The sequence below is a fragment of the Myotis brandtii genome, unplaced genomic scaffold, assembly GCF_000412655.1.
Source record: "Myotis brandtii unplaced genomic scaffold, ASM41265v1 scaffold182, whole genome shotgun sequence".
In the NCBI taxonomy this organism is placed as follows: Eukaryota; Metazoa; Chordata; class Mammalia; order Chiroptera; family Vespertilionidae; genus Myotis; species Myotis brandtii.
Genome location: NW_005356751.1, coordinates 3,118,203 through 3,139,206, shown reverse-complemented (window position 1 = coordinate 3,139,206; position 21,004 = coordinate 3,118,203). Strand labels below are relative to the sequence as shown.

Sequence of the window (21,004 nt, the reverse complement as noted above, 5' to 3'; positions counted from 1 at the left end):
ACATATATACACACACACACACATATACATATAATAAAAATGTTTTAAAACTTTAAAGACACCATAAGGTCAGGTTAGTTTTTAAAAATTATTTTTTATTAAACTGTTTTCTATGGAGTTAGTATTTAATAACAGGTCAAATCAATGGGAGAATTATGCTTTTCCTTTCATGTCTCAGTAAACTGACAATCTTAAATGATACTTCTGGTGCTTTATTCTTCTAATAGGGAAACCTTTTTAAATTAGGAGACTGGTAGTTGCTAAGTGTCTCACACGGCCGCAGTGGCTAGAAACATATGTAGATCGCTTTGGGGGAATGCTGAAAACCTTCCACTCTGCCGAGGCCTCCAGTGGTCATTTTACGGGCCTGTATACTATAAGCGTTTTTATAGCCATTTCTCTGCCTTTGGGCATTGCCATTGAGCACATCTTCTCTAAGTGTTTTGGCTTACACAACACACAAAGGTTTGTGATCATACACCAGTTAAACCGTGACACATCCTAATGAGGTTAATGGAAAGAAAAAGTCAGTGCAGACTGCCCAGAAAGACCATGAGAAAAATTCTCCAAATTTATCTTGTAGGTGGTAGCAGTTTGGATATGGCAATCACATTTATAAGCCCTGCCTTCCAGGACCAACACTGGGTCCCCTACTGATCTGAACATGGAGTCACTGTGTTGTAACCATCTTTTATCCTCTTAATTCGCACAAACATTTCTTTGCCTTTAACTTGCAACCCCGCTGGGCATTCTTCTCTGTTCTGTACAATAGTGAATCAACTCTAAGAAGACATTACAAAAAGAGACAGATGATTTAAGTTATTTAATTAGAACATGAAACACAAATTGAATCCTAAATGAGCATTTGAGCAAGGTTGTTTCCTATCATTAAACAATTCAGAATCAATAATTAAATATAAATTTAAAACCTCAGAATTTGAAAGTCCAAATGAATAAAGTGAATGAAAGCAAAGAACAAGTCAAATTGATATTACCTGAAAAAAAGTTTTCTTTTGCCTAGAAATGCAAAAAGGCCAAATTAGGCTTCCTATATTTTAGTATGAAAGGCAATCGTATGAAAATCCAGGGCATTAGTGTTTGAGCAATGACAAAAATTAGATACTTATGATTCCAATGTTGTTCTCATAAAAAAAAAATTAAAAAGACCATGCCAGCCTTCTGGAAGAGATTAAAAGAAAATCAAGGATCCTCTATTGGAAAGACAAAAACAATAGCTATGTTTGTACCCAATATTACTAAACCATCATTTTTTAAACTTTGAGTCAAGCAGAGGTTTTTTTATTCATTTTGTTTGTTTGTTTGTTTAAAGATTCAGGAAATGTTTTGTATAAAATATAGGGCTTGACAAAGAACATGAATCCTCAATAATTGTTTAAAGGAGAGAAACCAGTGAGGAAATGAGAGTTTTGGCCAGTTGCCCATAGAGTTCATACTGGGTTAAACAGAACCTCAAGCAAATACTAGAGAGACACTTGAACCTTGGGTTTAAACCAGGTAATGCTCATATTTAATTCATAGAATCTTACTTTAAAAAAAAAAAGTTTGCCAAAGATCACCCCTGCTCTCTTCAGAAAACCTTTGGAAGGAAATAATGCATAGTTTCAGAATGTATGCAATTGGTAACTTCAACCCAGGGAACATAAGTGACTCATCATGATTTATGTCCTGAATAAAAAGACCCCTGGAAGAGAAAATTGGCTACAGAGACTATTTTCCCCTCACCCTGTAAACACAACCCTAACCTTTTCACTGATGATGATCGTACGACATTCTGTTGGTGCCAGACACAATGGAACTCAGGTGAAAGCAATTGTCCAGCTTTGCTTCCCTGATCCAGTCCAATCTCCCACGGGGAGCAGCCCCCAACTGCAGGGGAGTTAGAGCCAGTGTCTGAGCCTGCTCCTGGCCGGAGGTAGGGAGCCCACATTCAAGGGTTACTTCTCAGCTGCTGTGTGTTAATCCACCTGTGATGAGACCAACCAGACTCTCGCGGGGCAGGGGGTGGGGCCACGTGCCAGTTTCCAGACATTCGCTGGCACAGTTTCCTGTGGAACCACTCTCCACATGTTTTTTATTTCAGAAGTCAGATCATTTAGCTGATATTTTTAAAATAAGACCTAACCATAACAAGTGGCCAAAGGGCCATTGTGCTAACCTTAAAACAGAGGCACTTACACTGATATGGTCTGACGTCAAAGCCAGAAGGTCTTCATTGGACAGATGAAGTTTTTCAAACAGAATCGTGTCTGCTCCTTTGGAATAAAGCTTTATCTGTCCTTCCGGGTTTCTAACTGAAAAGAAAAAAGTTTGGAAAGTAGGTGATAATCAATAAAATCTGTCAAAATGAGGCTCTCCCAGGGCTCCAGCCAGGCAATTTGGAAATGTGCATGTTTCAGCCAGTAGTAAAATATTCAGTGTCTTTGGTTAGAAGGTCACTATCTAGGTTGCTTGGCTTTATTCCTGTTTTATTAACTTCGAAATATTTCATCTATTGGAATCCTTTGATTTCCCAAACTCAGAAACAAGTGTTTTTGTTCTGATGTGTATGGCCTTCCTATTTTCCTTGCTTACTGTTTCCAAAGGGTTGATACATTTAAATTAAGCCTGTATTGAGCAGAATTGGGAGCTTGATTTCCTCTCTCCTGGTGTGAAATTTAAGACCTACAGTAGGAATCAACTAACTGTCGGTGTTATGCCAAATGATCTCCATATGGAATTCAAGCCCTTCAAACCAATGTTTTATGCATTAGTTCTCAGCCCTTGCTAACATATTTCTTTACCCCTTTACTCCTTGGAAAAGCTTTTTAATTCCTGGTGGTTCATTCTTGAGTCACAATCCTGGCTGTAAGCATGCCTCACAGGGGGCTTTCAAAATCCAAGTTTCTACCTTCTTCCCACTGGAAGTCTTTATTAGTATGGCTGGGTTTTTGACCTGCCCCCAGGTTTGGGAAGGACAGCCTTCACTAGGCTTCCTCATCTCCAATACCCAATCCTCCCTCCGATGTTCCACATGTTACTGTCAGACAAGTCTGTTTTTAAACTGCAGAATACTTGGCCTACCTTTGTAGGCTTAGCTTTACAGCTTGGCACATACTAGGCACTTGCTTATTTACTGAATGAGTAAATGAATGAGTGGATGGCATGGCAATGTATTTCCTTCCAGGAACTGCCTACAATTCAAGACAACTGCCTGGGTCACAACTTCATGGTCTGAACACATGGATCCTCACCAAGCTTCATTGAGCCATAGATTATACATGTTTCCATTCAATGATACCTTTCCCCTAAAGATAGAATGCCTCAAAACAGATTACTATTAATTTAATAGGACTCAAAATTTGCCACTTGATTTAAAGAAATACAAATACCATTGTCCAATAATTGTTTTTCCCTCTCACCTCTAATGACACTTAGTTAACATTAATCAGTTCTAGTTTCCCCCTGGCTTGGACAGATCTAACGCACCCTGGAAATGATTCTGTACTGAGACTTGTCTAGGTTCATCATTCTTCTAAGATCCTTGGTCAGATTTTCTAGTTGCCATAACTCATGCAGTTTTCGTACACTCTGGCTTTAATTGCCCACATTAGAGGGAAAGAGAGAAAATATATATGCAATTTATCTAATTGTTCAAGGGCGGGGGGTGGGGGGGACATTTAATCCTAGAAAAGGCTTCCTCTTACTTTTATAACAATCCAATTTGATAGTTTCCCAAATAATTATTTCCTCACATCGCCAGAGCTATGAAAGCAAAGTATATATATCCTACCTTTGCCAGTGGGACTTCTCTGTGACCATTTTTGATAGTCCAGACTAGGACATCCGTTCTCAAACTTTTGGGTCTCAAAATTCCTTTATCCTCTTAAAATTTCATGAGGACTCCAAAGAGCTTTTTATATGGGTTCTATCAATATTTACCATGTTAGAAATTAAAACTGAGAATTTTATTATATTAATAGTCTTGTGACACTATATATTACTATAATGATCATTATTATAATAATAAACCTATTACATAAATAACATTTCTATGAACTAGAACTATATTTTTCCAGAACAATAAAATTTAATTTGAGGAGTGCATTGTTTTACATGGTTACAGGTCCCTTTAGTGTCTGGCCTAATAGGAGACAGTTGGGTTTTCATATCTGCTTCTGCATTCAATCTGTTGTGATATTACACAGCAAGTGGCCTTTGTAAAACTCCATAGTATACTCAGTAGAGAAAGAGTGAAAAAGACATTAGTATTATTATGACAATAGTTTTGTCCTTGTGCATCCTCTGAAAAACACTCCAGGTTTCCTAGGGTTCCCCAGACGACACATTGAGACCCACTTGTCTAGGGAAATCACAAAGCCATTGTGATTTGCACAAATTCCTTACCATCTCCTTGTTTCAGTTTCTACATGTGAAAAGGAGATGTTTTTTAAAAATCTAACTTCTAAGGTCCTTTTCAGCTGTACAATTTTCTGATTCAATAAAGATGTTCCATCTCTGATGCTATCTCCTAACCCAGCATTGGCCCCTCTAATGGACACATTATCTTCCTTCAATAACTAGCTACTGCTTCTATGTCCCCAGATTCAATAGCCAGACTCATCGTTCACTTAGTCTCCAAATCAGATATCTGGCCACCATTCAGCTGTCCCCCTACACACCCACACATCCAATTGAAGTCATGAATTTCTCTCTGTCACCTCTCTTGCCTAGATTATCACATTAACCTACATGGTTTTACTCTTTCCAGTCCTGCTTCCCCCAGACTCTTCTGTAATCCAGACAGAATCATCTTCCCACTAATGTTCAGAAACCTGCAACAGCTTCCCTCTAACCTTAGATGAGGTGTGATTCCTTAACATAGCATAATCAGGGGTCATCCAGATCTGCCCCTTTCCAGCCTGTTTCCTGCCCTGCTCTACCATCTTCTCCTCCATGCTACCACACAGAACATATTTTAATTCCACCTTCTCCTTAGCTTCAAGTCCTTGGAACATGGTAAGCACTTAATAAATCTTTGCTTAATTGAGTTGAATTATAATGATGTGAAATTTATTGAGAGCAGCAGCTATGGCTTTGTGACATACAGTGGGGCCTTGATTTACGAGTGTCCCGACTAACGAGTTTTTTTAGATACCAGCTGTCTCTCGGCCGATTTTTTGCATTGAGTTGATAGAGTAATTTGAGTTAATGAGCTCCTTAACGAGCTCGGTCTCGGAACGAATTAAACTCATAAGTCAAGGCCCCACTGTAAAGGAAAGACAAAGGTCAGAAACAGTTACAGGTGTATGCTGTAAGAGTAAATGCAATAGCAGCACTGTGAAGGGTGATCAATAATTCTGCTTTGCATCTCAGTTGGGTGGCTGTTCATACATTCACACGGAGAAATGCCTGACATACGGCAATATGATTTTTACTGATAAGCATTGAGTAGTTTAGAGTTGAGCAACCCTTATCTAAGGACCTTGTAAGGGCTTTTCAAGGAGCTATTATAATGTATTCTTCTTTAATGATTACCTGCTACTAGCCTCTACTATAACTGTCTTTGAACTTTATCTCTATATTTTTATTTACATAATTAGTTGAGTTTGTGCTTCTAAAACTATATAATGAGATTTATATGTTTATCAATATAGTAGATTCTAAACCCTCTGACATAAGTCTCTATAGAAATCCATTTTTATTTACATATCTCTAAATTAAATCAGGGGTCTTGTTCCAGAATGAAAGTACTACTGGTATACATTTGTGGTTCAATAAATGATAGGCAAAAGGGGGGAGAAGAAAAAGAATGAGAAGGAGGAGAAGAAGGGGAAGAACAGAAGAGGAAGAAGAAGAAGGAGAATGAAGAAGAAAAAGGAGGAAAAGGAGGCAGAGGAGGAGAAACATAGCAAATGTCTGAGCCTTCACATCAGGGTGTTGTCCCCACAGACCAAGCCATGTGACAACCATGAGACCGGCGTTGTTTTTGCCTTGTTATCAAACAGAGACTTTTCTACCCTCGTGCAGCCTCTCTTTCAAAGTCCGCCAGATTACAAGCCACACAGAACCAAAATAAAGCCCTCAGGCCTCCATGCGTTCTGTGGTGGAACATTACCTTTCTTCATATGGGACCCATTACGGCAAACATCTGATGTTTGTGGTCAGGCTGTGATTTCTCCACAGCCTGTAATGTGACTGATGCTGGAGAAAAGCCAAAAGTTTCCCTGTGTAGCAATCTTAGGTTTTTGTCAACACCCTCAGAGCCAGTTCTGGGCCAACCCAACATCAATAACACCTCCCCTGAAGCTGTAAATAGAAGATAGCTCCCACTGATACCGCATTAGGTTGACACTTAAAGCAGCAGCATCTGTGCTCATTGGCAACATCAATGATAACCGCCTATAACCTGTTGTTAAAAATATAAAAATAAACATCCTCAGATGATGTTTAGTTTTGACCTGCTGAGAGCCATCTTCTAGGGCTAGTTTCCAGTAGTTAAAGACCAAAAACACTACAATTACATAAACACATATGTTTTCCACAGTAGAAAGTGATTTAATATGAGGATCAGGATATTCAAAAGTTACAACGTATTGGGTTAAGTTTTATTTAACAAACATTTGTAGAAAACCTACTGTGTGCTAAGCTCTGTGCTTGGCTCTGGGCAGTTTAAGACTAAGGCATGCCCTGGCCAGTGTGGCTCAGTGGTTGCACCAAAAGGTTGCCGGTTTGAAACCCGATCAGGGATATGCCTGGGTTGCAGGCTCAATCCCCAGTAGGGGGCATGCAGGAGGCAGCCCAACGATGTTTTGGTCTCATATTGATGTTTCTCTCTCTCCTTCTCCTTTCCTTTCTCTCTAAAAATCAATAAAAATATTTTTTAAAGAATAGTATTAAAAAAAAACAAAGACTAAGGCAAAATGAATGCATAGCACCTGCCTTCAGGTAGTACACACTCCAACAACTGGGAAAGTCATGATTCTCGTGGGACTGGTATCACACTCATGTTATGAACAAGGGGCTCAGGATAACAAAGGAGAATACAGTTATTTGGAGAGCAGGAAAAGAATTGAGAGAATACATAGCATTTGAATTGGACATTACCAGGTGAGTAGGAGTTTTTTAAGAAAGAAGTAGAGAAAAGGAGAGTTCTAGGCAGGGGAAATAGCACACATAAAGGGTGTGAAAGTGTACAATGCACACCAGGAATGGTGAAGACTAGTAAGTTGGAGCACAAAATTTGGAGAAGTGGAAGAAAAATCAGATTGCAGTCAGACTGCAAATAATCTTGAAGGACATCCTAAGGACTTTATCCTTTAAATTCTACAAAGCCACCAAGGTTTTTTAAGAGAGTGATGGCAAAATCAGCCCAATGTTTTAGTAAGAATGCCCTGATGTCAGCATAGAGGATTACTTTAAGGAGGAAGAATTTTGAAGATTTTGCAATAATACAAGCAAGCAGTGATGAGAGACATGACTAAAGCCATGGTACTGGATAATAAGAGAAAAGGAAAGAAGGCGTTTACAATAAAAGGAGGTTTTGAGGCTAATTTTCAAAAGAAACAGTGTGAATCACTGAGGATTCAATAGATAAGGCGAGAGATGCTGAGCCCTGAGTAGTGAAGAGTAGCAAAGGAGACAGGTTTCAGAAACGCTCCACACAGCTTTTGGGAACGTAAGGAGTAGTATTTGATGATCTATTAGTCCAGAGAAGTGGTCCCCAAACTATGGTCCCCTGACCAGCAGTACTTGTATTGGCATAATGCGGGAGCTTATTAGACCTGGAAATGTTTAGGCCCCACCCCAAACCTACTGAATTAGAAACTCTGGGACTGAGGCCCAGCAATCTGTTTTTACAAGCTCTCCTGGTGGTTCTGATGGGAGGTAAAGTTAGAGAACCACTAACCTAGGGGCATAAAGGAGGGAGAGAAGGAAGAAGGGAGGGAGAGAGGGAGGGAGGGAGGGGACCAGATAGAACCTTCAGCTTTGAAAAGGAACAAAAGCAATTTTTCTCTGAGGCAGGGGGAAAAAATGAGTAAAATTACAACTTGGGAATGAAGGAGGAGGATAGGGAAAAGTATAAGTTGATGATGTGCATCTCAGAAGGCCTCCTTTTTTTTTTTTTTTTTTAAGAGAGAGAAATAGGAGATGAATTTTGCTTCCAAGAGTGAAGGAGATCATGACAAACTTGAGGACTTGAGGGAAGGGCAAAGGCTTAGAACACCTGTGGGAAGGACTGGAAAGAGGAGCAAAGTACAAATGAGAGGGACACTGAGGCAGCACTGAGGGTTAGCACAGTTTGAAAAGCATTCTTTGTTGTGGTACTAAATACAGTTTTAGGTGATCAGCTCCAGTAATCCAGGTAAAGAGAGTCAATGAATGATAATGAGGAGGCTGATGATGGTGTTCACAAAACAACACTATCAACAATAACTAGCACGTGCCAAGGAATTCAGGAACTCAACCTGAGCAGTGCTGTGTAGTGATGACATGAATGGGCTTGGCAGTCAGAACTCCTAGATTTGAATCCCAGCTATTCCACTTCAAGCTACGTGACCTTGGTCAAGTTACTCAATTAAAATGGTCATAAAAGTATGGTACTTACCTGTTTTTATAACAATTCAATCAGTTCATTCATGTAGAGTATTTAGAACAGTGCTAGACACATAATAAGTATTTGTTAAATGTTAGTTATGCTTATTACACAGTGTTCAGGCTAAGTTGAGGATGACAGAAGTTCACAAAGCTACAAAAATATCACAACTCTCAGCACATAATCAAGAGCAAAATTATCCATGAGAAGCATCGATATAACCATATCAAAGATCACAAATAATCTCAGCTACCAACCGCACCTATGACAGACATCCTTTTCCTGATATTGTTGAAATCCAAAAAGGCAAGCAATTGGTAAGTAACTAGTGTTCCCAACTCTTCTATTGTTATTGTCTCTGGGGTCCGAGACTTAAAAATGAACCCCAAATTTCTTGCAGCAGTCACCAGAGCCCCTTCATCAGGTGATTGAACTTGATAAATCAGCTGTCCTAAAAGGAAAAAAAACAAGTGGATTAAACAACAACCAAGAAAGGGTATTTTGAAAAAGAAAAATAAACATATGTATGAATACTAAAAAGAATAGCTTAACATTCATAGAATGCCAATACCAACTCCAACTCATTCTTCAATACTCAGCTCAAGTGACAGCTCTAGAAATCAAACATTTTCTATTCACCAACCGGCTGGAGCAGGTGCCTATCCTGTAAGCTATGCATACTACCAACGTAACTCTTGTCATCTTCTTTTAAAAGATACTTGATGCTGAGTGTGCCTCTCCACTATGATGGAAGTTTCTTAGGTCAGAGACCATACCTTTATATTTTCAGTAACAGGAGATGTACCGTGAAAGTTTCATAAGCTAAAGCAGTTAATATCTATTAACTCACAAAATCCTCATGGCAAGCCTTGGATAGAGGGGTTATTAAAATTATTATTTCTCTTTTATACTGGTGAAACTTATGATTGGAGAGGTTATGATTTTTGCAAAATCACACAGTCAATAATGTAGCTGATATTCCAAATTCCACTTCAGTCTGCCACTAAGTATGAGAAAGTATATAAGAAATTCCCTAAAATTTAAGGAATCAAACGAGATGTTAATCCTCGGCACCTGGTAATGTGTATGCATTGGGGTGAGGGTAAGAGAGAGAAATAATGAAGAAAATAACATAAAAATACACTTTAAAAAACAGTATGTATAAAGTAAGCCTTTCTACATAAAATTACTATGTTATCTTTGTATGTAAAAATCAATTAGAAAAAGTAGACAGAGCTAGATTCATATTTACTGATTTATAGTGATGGCCAAGGTAAATTGTTAAGAAAACAAGCTGTGTATTAATGTATATACTGTGATTCCTTTTCATTAAAAACAAACAAACCATCTACTATCTATCTGTAACTAGAAAAGGTGAAATGATTCACACCAAATGTTACCATTGGTTACCCCTATATTGGAATGATTAGAAATAGCACATTACACATATTTAATAGATTTCAAGACATAAAGGAGAGGCATGAAGTTAAGCAGATGTGAAAAAGTATTAAAGGTCTTGTAGAAATTAAAAATAAAAAAAACCTACAGATTAGATACAACCAGAGAAAGAATTAGTGTGCTGAAAAAAATAAAATAAAATTCCAAAGTATATCCCAGAGAGATAAAGAAATGGAAAAATGAGAGACGTGTTAGAAGACATAGAGAATATAGGTCCAGAGGCATGTTTGCATGAAACAGACTGACAGATCTCTGAGGGGATAGGTGACAAGGAGACAAGAATAAATTAACCAAAGAACTTATATGCATCTATGCACAGCCCATGAACACAGACAACAGTGTGGTGAAGGCCTGGGATGGGGCAGGGGTTGGGTGGGGAGGAGCAAAGGAATAGAAAATGCAGGACATCTGTAACACTGTCAATCATCAAGGACAAAACTATGTCTTGAATGTAGTCTCAACTAGAAAAATATACACAAGTGTATGTGTGCATATATATACATGTACACATATCTATCACTCACATATCTATATATATAAAAAGCTAAGCGACCATTCGACTGTCCGACCGTTAGCTATGATGCGTAATGACCACCAGGGGTAGACGCTCAACACAGGAGCTGCCGAGTTGTGGTGAATTAGTAGCTGCAGGCTCTGGTGACCTACCCAGAACCAGAAAGGAGGGAGCCCGATTCCGGGGTGCGTCATCCGAAAACCACCCTCTTGCAATCCAGGACCCCTCGGGGGATGTTGGAGAGCCAGTTTCAGCCAGATCCCTGCAGGCCAGGCCGAGGGACCCCACCTGCTAGAGGGACCCCGCTCACTCCACAGATGACCTTTGAGCCATGGCGCCACCCCAGGTGCAGCCAGCTGGGGAGGGACCTCGAGAGGTTGGCTCCAGGGTGTGTCCAGCCTGTCTCACCCAGTCCCACCCCACCGGCCACCTTCAAATTAATTTCCTTACAATGTGCATGAATCTGTGCACCAGGGCACTAGTATACATATAAAGAGTCTACAGTCTATATATACAGTATTTCACTTTTGAATTGAATTACTTGGTTGGTACTTCTTAGCCCATAGTTGGTAGTAGAAAGAAAAAATAACTTGCAAATAAAATAGTTTGGGCTTGATTGGAACAAGAAGCTGATTCATTAACACCATTATCTACCCACCTCATCACTTTAATATTAAAGCGGCCCACCTAATTTTGTTCTATTCTAGGAACTCTGAGCTTCTAAACAACCATCTTACTAAGTGTGAAAACTTGTTCATACTGGGGACTATATAAGAGTATTATTTTATCAGTATAAATCTACCCCCATTACTGGAAAAATTCATTGTAACCATACACCTGATAGTCATCTGTATCTATTAAATGTGTATGTCAATAATTGAGAGATAACTGGAAACTATTCAGGATATAAATAAATATAAAGAAAAGCTAGTGTAGTAGATAAACCCCTATGCAAAGTTGTATTTTTAATTAGAAAATCCTTCCAATTCCAAACGTTTTAAATAAAAATATCAGTTCTGATTCAAAAACCAAGGCTCACCGCTTAGACACACTTTCCACTTACCTGCACTGTTTTCCTCGGACATTACAGTGTGGCAGAGAGCGAGTAACCTCAGGAATTCATGCACTTTGGGATCACCCAGTTTAATGGATTCCATCAGAGAGGGGTCAAAAAACTGAAATGTTTTATCTACTTGGGGGTTGACTGAGAAATCCACAGGCTTTTTTTTCTGTAGGGGAACAACAACAAAAAGAACTAAAAACCTGGTTCCAACAATCATCTTTTAAAATTCAAAAACATTTCCTCTAAGCATTGTTAGTGCTTATATGATTTTTCAGCATCAAACGTCTGGCACTAAAATGGCTTTCTGTTTCATTACTGTTAAACATTGCCTTCTCACTTCAGAGCCATGCAACAGATAGTGAGCCTTCCCAAAGCCTGTGAGGGGAAATTATCCAATGGCTGTAAAAATCCTCAAATGCTTATTGCAACTCCAAAATACAAAGAAGCCCCGCAAACTGGGAGGTTTATTTCAAAAATGTACTCGATAGCAAAACCTGATCAGACTTGAACTCATTTTGATTGCAATATCTGACCTGGGTTGATATGTGTCTAGTTATAGATTTTTTAGCCTGCTTGGTGTGAATTAATACTTTCTGATACAAAAATACTGTGTTTGACTATAGAATACTTTCTTCGATCTCACTGGAGATATTGCATAATATAATGACAGAATTAAAATCAGCATCTTGAAGAGATATTTGCACTCACATGTTCATTGCTGCATTACTCACAATAGCCAATAAGTAGAAATAACATAAATGCCCGTTGACAGACAAATGGATAAAGAATATGTGGTATAAAATCCAAGATGGTGGCAGAGGAGGTGGAAGCTATATTCACCTCCTTCCAAGACCAAGTTGGGATTACAACTAACGTATAGAGCAATCAACCTGAATAAAACCTAAGACCAGGTAAACCGAAGTCATATAACCAAGGGTTTACAGAAGACACCACATCGAGACTGGTAGGAAGGGCAGAGATGTGAAAAGGGCTGGGCCTGCTCACGTGGGCAATGTTGGAGATCCTGGAGGGATACCTCAGCTATAAAGGTTTCCCCTAAGAGTGTAGGGTCTCAGCCCCACACCAGGCTCCCCAGCCCAGAGCATCAGAGCCAGGAAGAGATGCCCATATAACATCTGACTGGAAAAATCAGCATGGATCCTGCCTGTCAGGGAGAAACAGGAGTCTGATAGAGACACAAGTACTCACTTAAAGGGCCAAAGCACAAAATCTCATTCACAGCCACTCACCCTGGGCACCGGGATGGAGGGCAGAGCAGACTAGAGTCACATGAGGAGAGACTGGGGTTTGTGGCTCTGGGGAGAGACCTGAAGGGACAGCCATCAGGATCCCTGTGCTGAGTTCCCCTCCCACACCACAGACACCATCTTTTTGGGTAGAACACTCCCCTCTTTATGAAATCAGCCTGGGGGAATGTAACAGCCTTACCCTCTGGACTCCCTGTTGTCCCAAACTGCAGAGCTCACACCCGGCTGAGGAGTCAGCTGCCTGGGTAAGGGTGTGGACTTCTGAGCAGACTCAGGGGGTAACAGTGACTGACTTGTGTGGCTCTGGGGCAGGGGCCACACTTCCCACCTCTCCCCAACCTCACAAGACATCCAATAGCCCCACCCTCCCAACTCCCTGTACCCCTACCCCGCTGAGCTCAGGCTCCCACAGAACTGGGACAGATTGAGTTGTGTGGCCTTAGGACAGCAGCCATTTTTTCTTGCATGTCCAACTGGTACAGAGCCCTCCATTCACACAAACAAATTTTTGTCTGTTTGGGCCTGATAAGCTCTCCTGGACTCACCCTGACAACTCCCTGAGACCCCACCCTAACACAAAGGTCTGCATGCACCTGGTGGGTGGCAGCTAGACTTGGTATATCCTGTGGTTTTGCTGAGTGGCCTCAGACCCACCATTAGCACCAAGATTGAACCTGTATCACCCACCCTTGCCTGATGACTCACTGAGAACCTTCCTAATGCAACTCGAGCACCACCATAGACTCTTTCAGTGACTGAGTGTGACAGGCAGCTGGCAGACAAAGGCAGGCAGAGGCAGATAACAGGGTGCCTTGGGTCTTTTGCACACTACCCCTGGGCTCAGTGCTAGTGAAGGCCAGCAATAGGCAACAGCTTGGACCTTCTCATCACACCCAGGCCCAGCAGAGGCAGCCACAAACTGTGGACCACATTGTATCTCCAAACAGGTTGCCCAGGACCAGTCACAGGCAGCATCTGATATTGACCTGCACCAGAGTCTTTATTAAGAGGCCCCAGAACCAACTCGCCCAGTGGCCAGCTTCAGACTACATCAGAGCAGGATCCAATTACCTTCACAAGGGAAATCTCGGGAGGCACCAGACCCTGCTGAGGCAAATTCCACTTAGTGTGGTCAGTACCTACACAGCAGCTCATACTCTGTGGTCAAGGTCAATCCTCAGGTCAGCCAGCCTGAGGGTCAAACCCATGCACAAATAGACCAATACCAATCCAGATTCAGTTACAATGGGAGGGCTCACATAACCCACATAAGTCATTCTTGAAGCACCCACCTCAGGTGATCAAGGAAACTGCACCATTGAATCCCACGGGACACTTAATACGTAAGGCCACACTACCAAGACTGGGAGATATAGCAGATCTATCTAACACATAGACACAAACAGAGAGAAGCAGTCAAAATAGGGAGACAAAGAAATATGCCCCAAATGAAAGAACAGGGTGAAATCTCCAGAAAAAGAGGTAAGTGAAGTAGAGGCAAGCACTTTAATAGATAACAGAGTTCAAAAAAAATGGGAATAAGTATACTCAAGGAACTTAGTGAGAAAAAGGATATAGTAACCACAAAAAAGAACCAGTTAGAAATAATGCAATATCTGAAATGAAGAATATACTAGAAGGAATAAAAGTAGATTGGATAAAGCAGAGGACTGAATCAGCAATTTGGAAGACAAGGTAGCAGAAAAGACCCAATCGGAGCACTTTTTACTGTACACTTAAAAATTTGTTGAGTAAAAAAAAATTAAAGAAATGGGGTTCAATAAAGAACAGAATAGTGAAAGACAGTTCAATAGTAAATAAGATCCCTATTAATTCATTGACTTCTAGAAAGCACAAAATGTACTTCTAAAAGTTTATAACTCAAAGTGCTGGTCCTGTGATAATGTCTTTACAAAAACAATTGATGGGAAAATACTTTAATAAACACTTTGTCTTGGATACTGTAGAATAAAATTATCTATATAATAGAAGCCTAAGCAACCATTACAGCAGAATGACCAGAATGACCAGTCACTATGACACACACTGACCCCCAGGGGGCAGATGCTCAACACAGGAGCTGCCCCCTGGTGGTCAGTGGGCTCCCACAGGGAAAGTGGCACTCAGCCAGAAGCCAGGCTCACAGATGGCAAGCACAGCGGTGTTGGCAGGAGCCTCTCCCGCCTCTGCAGCAGCGCTAAGGAGCAGTGTGCCAAGCGGTAAGGAGTAGCAAGCTGGTGCGCGGTAAGGAGCGAGGGGTCCCAGACTGCAAGAGGGATGTTCACCTGCCAACGTTCCGGACTGAGAGAGGGTGCAGGCCAGGCTGGGGGACACCCCCTCCTCCGCAGTGCAAGAATTTTATGCACTGGGCCTCTAGTCTATATATATAAAAGCCTAAGCAACCGGCCAATCAGCCAACTGGCCAACCGGCCAGTAGCTATGATGCGCAATGACCACCAGGGGGCAGATACTCAATACATAGGCATGGAAACATGGAACAGACTTATGAATCTCAGAGGGAAGGGGGAAGGGGGGAGGGCGGAAAGAGATTAACCAAAGATCTTATATGCATACTAGAGGCCCAGTGCACAGATTCGTGCACCAGTGGGGTCCTTCGGCCTGGCCTGCAGGGATCAGGCTAAAACTGGCTCTCCAACATCCCCCAAGGGGTCCTGGATTGCAAGAGGGCACAGGCCAAGCCAAGGGACCCAACCAGTGCACAAATCCATGCACCAGGCCTCTAGTATATTATATCCAAATATATGGGAAGACTTGTAAATAAGACACTCAATTAGTTGTGTTTATCTCAGAATCATAGAGACTTATTTAATCTCAGATTGTTTTGTATCACAGATTGTTTTGTCCATGTAATAAATTTTGAACAAAATTTATTGGGGAGGAAAATGATCAACTCATTAATAAGGAGTAAAATACACACTAACCTTAGATATCCCTGAATACTCCCACCTCCCCACCCCCCAAAAGAAATTGTGACTCAAAAAGATAATAGCCAAACTGTTATTCAAATATAAAGTCAACAGATGGTTTTGAACAGATATTTCTTAGTAATTCTTGAAACTGAACATAATTGGAAAAATTAGCCATCAGAATATGATGGGAAAGAGACTAGTTGGTGGTGAGCACCAAATCTCTCTAAGTGAAGGACTAACTCTAAAAGAAATAGAGACATTAGCATGGCACAACAAAATATACAGGGTTGGGCAAAAGTAGGTTTTTTGCTATAAATATACAAAACACAGTTTATTCTTGTATTATTTTTTTAATCCTCACCTGAGGACATGCTTTTATTTATTTATTATGTGTCATCACCTTTTATCCCCTCTATGCCCTCTACCACCTTCACCCATCCCCCTCCACCCCTGCAATCACCACACTTGTCCATGTCCATGAGTTCTCTCTCTTTTTTTCTTGCTTGTATTGATTTTTAGAGAGAGAGGAAGGGAGGGAGGGAGAGAGAGAGAGAGAGAGAGGAACACATAAATGTGAGAGTGAAATATCCATCAATTGCTTCCTGCACATGCCCCAACCAGGGATCCAACCTACAACCTGGGTATGTGCCCTGACTGGGAATTGAACCCATGCCCTTTCAGTGTACAGGACGATGCTCCAAACAAGTGAGCTACTCTCGCCAGGGCTATTTTTTTACTGTTATTTATTAATTATTGTATTATTTTCCATACAAACAACTGCAGACCTACTTTTGCCCCACCCTGTATATATTATATACCTTAACTATGTTGAAAAGACGACTAAAAATTTGGGAAAATATTCTGATTTCCTCATTTAACATTTGAAGGTCAGAAGATATCATTTGAAGATTTAAATCAACTAACAGAAAGCCATATATATTTAAGATAAATAAGTATCATTAATAAAAATAATAAGAAAATATCAGGGGAAAATACAATAATTTCATCACTATTCATATTAAGATATTGATACATATTGCCTTAAGAAAATAGAAGAGCATTATACAAACTCTTGAAAGTAGATAGTAGAAAAATTATGTAATACTTTCCTAAATATTACAAGAAATGTATACAGACAAAAAGGATAACCTAAGATATTATAACAGAACTAAGAGAACACATAACCTAATGTAGGTGGTCCATCACTTATTTTAAAAAGTTAGAGAGTCAATAGTGTGTGTATGCAACTGTGTGCCATTATATGTACACTGAGATTTTTGTGACTGGAGTGCATGTAAGTTTGCCATCTCTGCTTGCTTCATTTTACGTGGCTGCCATTTCTTATCAATATTATGGATATGTGCTATTTGTCTTACTATTATGTGTCTATAATTTACTGTAAAGCCTTTTGAAATGAGGCATAGTATAGGTCAAATGAACAAGCAAATAAAAATAGAATACATAAAATAACAAGTTTGAAAGTTTGGAATGCAAAGCAAAATCTAAGCCTATGCTGTACACAGAGACATACCTAAAATAAAGTCATTCAGGAACATTGAAAATAAAAGGTGGGCATATGCAAATGAAAAGAAACCAGAAGTCATGATCTTAATAGCAAATAAGGTTGAATTCAGGCCAAGAAGAATTAAATGAGTCAAAGAAGAGCTCTTTTAACATTGAATTGTGTAATTCATAATAAAAATGTAACCACTATAAACCATATTTATGCACTCCAAAATAGCAAAACAAAACAAAAATTTCAGGTTATATAGGAGCAGGAGAGAGATTATCAGAACACTTTAATTAACCTATTTAATACAAAGAGATAATATAGATAAAAGATAATATAGATAAAACATATAATATAATTCTATAATTTACTGTAAAGCCTTTTGAAATGAGGCATAGTATAGGTCAAATGAACAAGCAAATAAAAATAGAATACATAAAATAACAAGTTTGAAAGTTTGGAATGCAAAGCAAAATCTAAGCCTATGCTGTACACAGAGACATACCTAAAATAAAGTCATTCAGGAACATTGAAAATAAAAGGTGGGCATATGCAAATGAAAAGAAACCAGAAGTCATGATCTTAATAGCAAATAAGGTTGAATTCAGGCCAAGAAGAATTAAATGAGTCAAAGAAGAGCTCTTTTAACATTGAATTGTGTAATTCATAATAAAAATGTAACCACTATAAACCATATTTATGCACTCCAAAATAGCAAAACAAAACAAAAATTTCAGGTTATATAGGAGCAGGAGAGAGATTATCAGAACACTTTAATTAACCTATTTAATACAAAGAGATAATATAGATAAAACCTAAATAATATAATTAATAAGATAGTACTAAATGACATTTAGCTAATTTTATACTTTGAAAACAGAATATACATATGCTTTCTTTTTAAGGACCCTGGAACATTGATCATAATAAGCCACAAAGAAAACTCCAAAAAACTCCAAAAAGTAGAAATAATGCAGATATATTATTTTATTAAAAGTACAATCAAGTCAGAGGGGAAAAGCCCCTACCACTTGGACATTTTAAAACTCTTTCTTAAAATGGTTCAATATAGATATTCAAATAGACATGATAAAAATAAAGATACTTTCATAAACTACATACCCAAATCCATGTGATAAAACTAAAGCAGTGTTCAGGGGGAAATTAATAACCATAAATATTTGTATTTTTAAAAAGGAAGAATAAAAGCAAAATGTTAAACATCTGAGTAAAAAGTTGGGGGGAAAATAACAAAAGAAAGCTAAGGAGTGAAGAAAGAAGGCATTAATAAAAATAAAAGCAGAACTTATTGATTAAAAGACAAGAAAATATATATATATAAATAATAAATTCAAAAGCTGTACTTTATGTGGAAGAAAGGGGCAACTTTCTAACATAATCAAGAAGGGAAAAAATAAGAAATGAGAAAAAGAAATAGCCACAGATAAAGAGGAAATTAATAGAATTATAAGAGATCTCTTTGTTCAAGTCTTTGCAAATAAATTTGGACATCCTATTGAATTAAGGAATATTGTAGGAAAATATAATTTTCCAAACCATTTCAGAAGAGTTAGAAATTCTAAACAGATAAATACTATGGGAAAAAAAAATATCATTATCAAAGGGCTACCACCCGAACACCACCAGGTCTACATGATTTTACAGAAGAATTTTATGAAAACTTTAAGGCACGGACCATTTGAATTATCCTATGAAATACTAAGTAATGAAAAAAAACATGTTTTGTAAAGCAAATATAACATTGGTAACAAAGCAAACATTACCCCCAAAATGAACAGTGAAAACTAACATGTCTTACAAATGCCAATGCATATCCTATCTAATAATAGAAAAACATGGTAATTAACCATAACTTTGCTACCCTTCCCATTGGCTAATCATCGAGATATGCAAATTAACTGCCAACCAAGATGGGGCCGGCAGTTCAGGCAGCTGAAGTGAACATGAGGCTTGCTTGCTCCAGTGACGGAGGAAGCCAAGGTTTCTCGCCTGCCGCAGCCCAGCTCTGAGCTCCAGATGCAACAATATTGCAATTATAGAAGCTAAACAAACCCAAAAACCTGCTTTCAGCCGTCCGCGGGCTCAGAGCTTAGAGCGCCAGTGATGGCAACAAAGTTTCCATTATAGAAGCTAAACAAACCCAGATACGTGCTTTCAGCCAGCCACAGCCTCAGAGCTGGAGCCGGCTCTCAGCTCCAGTGACAGCCATAGAAGGTAAATAAATCTCAGAATAAAAAAAAAAGAGAGAGAAAAAAAAGAGGTTGGGAGCTTCAGTCACCCGCCAGCCTGAAAACGGCCCTCAGCCCCTCACCCAGACTGGCCAGGCACCCCAGTGGGGACCCCCACCCTGAAGGGGGTGTGACCAGCTGCAAACAGCCATCATCCCCTCATCCAGGCTGGCCAGGCACCCCAGTGGGGACCCCCACCCTGAAGGGGGTGTGACCAGCTGCAAACAGCCATCATCCCCTCACCCAGGCTGGCCAGGCACCCCAGTGGGGACCCCCACCCTGAAGGGGGTGTGACCAGCTGCAAACAGCCATCATCCCCTCATCCAGGCTGGCCAGGCACCCCAGTGGGGACCCCCACCCTGAAGGGGGTGTGACCAGCTGCAAACAGCCATCATCCCCTCATCCAGGCTGGCCAGGCACCCCAGTGGGGACCCCCACCCTGAAGGGGGTGTGACCAGCTGCAAACAGCCATCATCCCCTCATCCAGGCTGGCCAGGCACCCCAGTGGGGACCCCCACCCTGAAGGGGGTGTGACGGTCCCAGACTGTGAGAGGGCACAGGCCGGGCTGAGGGACCCCCTACCCCCGAGTGCACAAATTTTTGTGCACCGGGCCTCTAGTCCTATATAATAAAAGAGAAACATGCAAATTAACCATCCCTCTGCTATGCTCAAGCCATGCCCACCAGCCACGCTCACCAGCAAATCAGAGTGGCTATGCAAATTAACCTGACAAAGATGGCGGTTAATTTGCATATGCAGGTGTCAAGCGCCCCAGGAGGCGACGGCAGCCAAGGCCGCGGGCTCCCGGGCCCATTGCCGGCCCAGGAGGCGAGGCCTGCTGCGCCAAGCCATGCCCGCGGGCTCCCGGGACCTTGCCGGCAGAGAACAGAGTGGGAGAGGAGCGGGCAGAGAGCGGGAGGTTTGGAGGACTTGGCAGAGCAGGAGACCGCTGGACATAGAGCAGAGCGAGGAGAAAGGGCGGCTTGGAGGGCGCGGCTCCCTCTGTCACCCCAGCTTCCTCATCACAGCTGTGGAAACTGACAGCAGGGAGGAGGAAGTCCCACCCCCACAGAATCAGCCAGAATCAAGCCTTTGGTCTGACAGTTCTCAGCCGCCTGACAGCCAGGACTCTCATTCACCTGCATCTCAGACCGTGACAGTAGAGAGGTGGGACTATGTCTAAAGAACAACTGTTGATACAACATAGCTTTGCATCCGAAAGATGCCGGCGTTATTGACAGAAAGTGTCTGCAGAGCAGCGTGTGTCTGATCTTGAAAGAAGGCGGCGCCTGCAACAGAATGTATCTGAACACCAGCTACTGGAAAAATGCCGCTCTGATGCTGAAAAACACCGGCGTTATCGATAGAAAATGTCTAAAGACCAGCGTGCCTTTGAAGTTGAAAGAAGGCGGTGGCGA

At 40.6% G+C, this 21,004-nt stretch overlaps 1 protein-coding gene across 9 annotated transcripts in view; it reads right to left on the bottom strand.

The window, feature by feature from the left end:
• Positions 1-21,004, bottom strand: part of ATP8B4 (ATPase, class I, type 8B, member 4) — a 227,820-nt gene that overhangs the window by 60,286 nt on the left and 146,530 nt on the right. For all 9 annotated transcript variants that reach the window (XM_014537818.1, XM_014537819.1, XM_014537816.1 and 6 more), the window contains 3 exons: positions 11,629-11,794; positions 8,856-9,044; positions 2,197-2,312 (listed from right to left, as the gene is read on the bottom strand). In XM_014537818.1, coding sequence (XP_014393304.1) covers positions 2,197-2,312; positions 8,856-9,044; positions 11,629-11,794 — 471 coding nt within the window. The remainder of the gene's footprint in view (positions 1-2,196; positions 2,313-8,855; positions 9,045-11,628; positions 11,795-21,004) is intronic.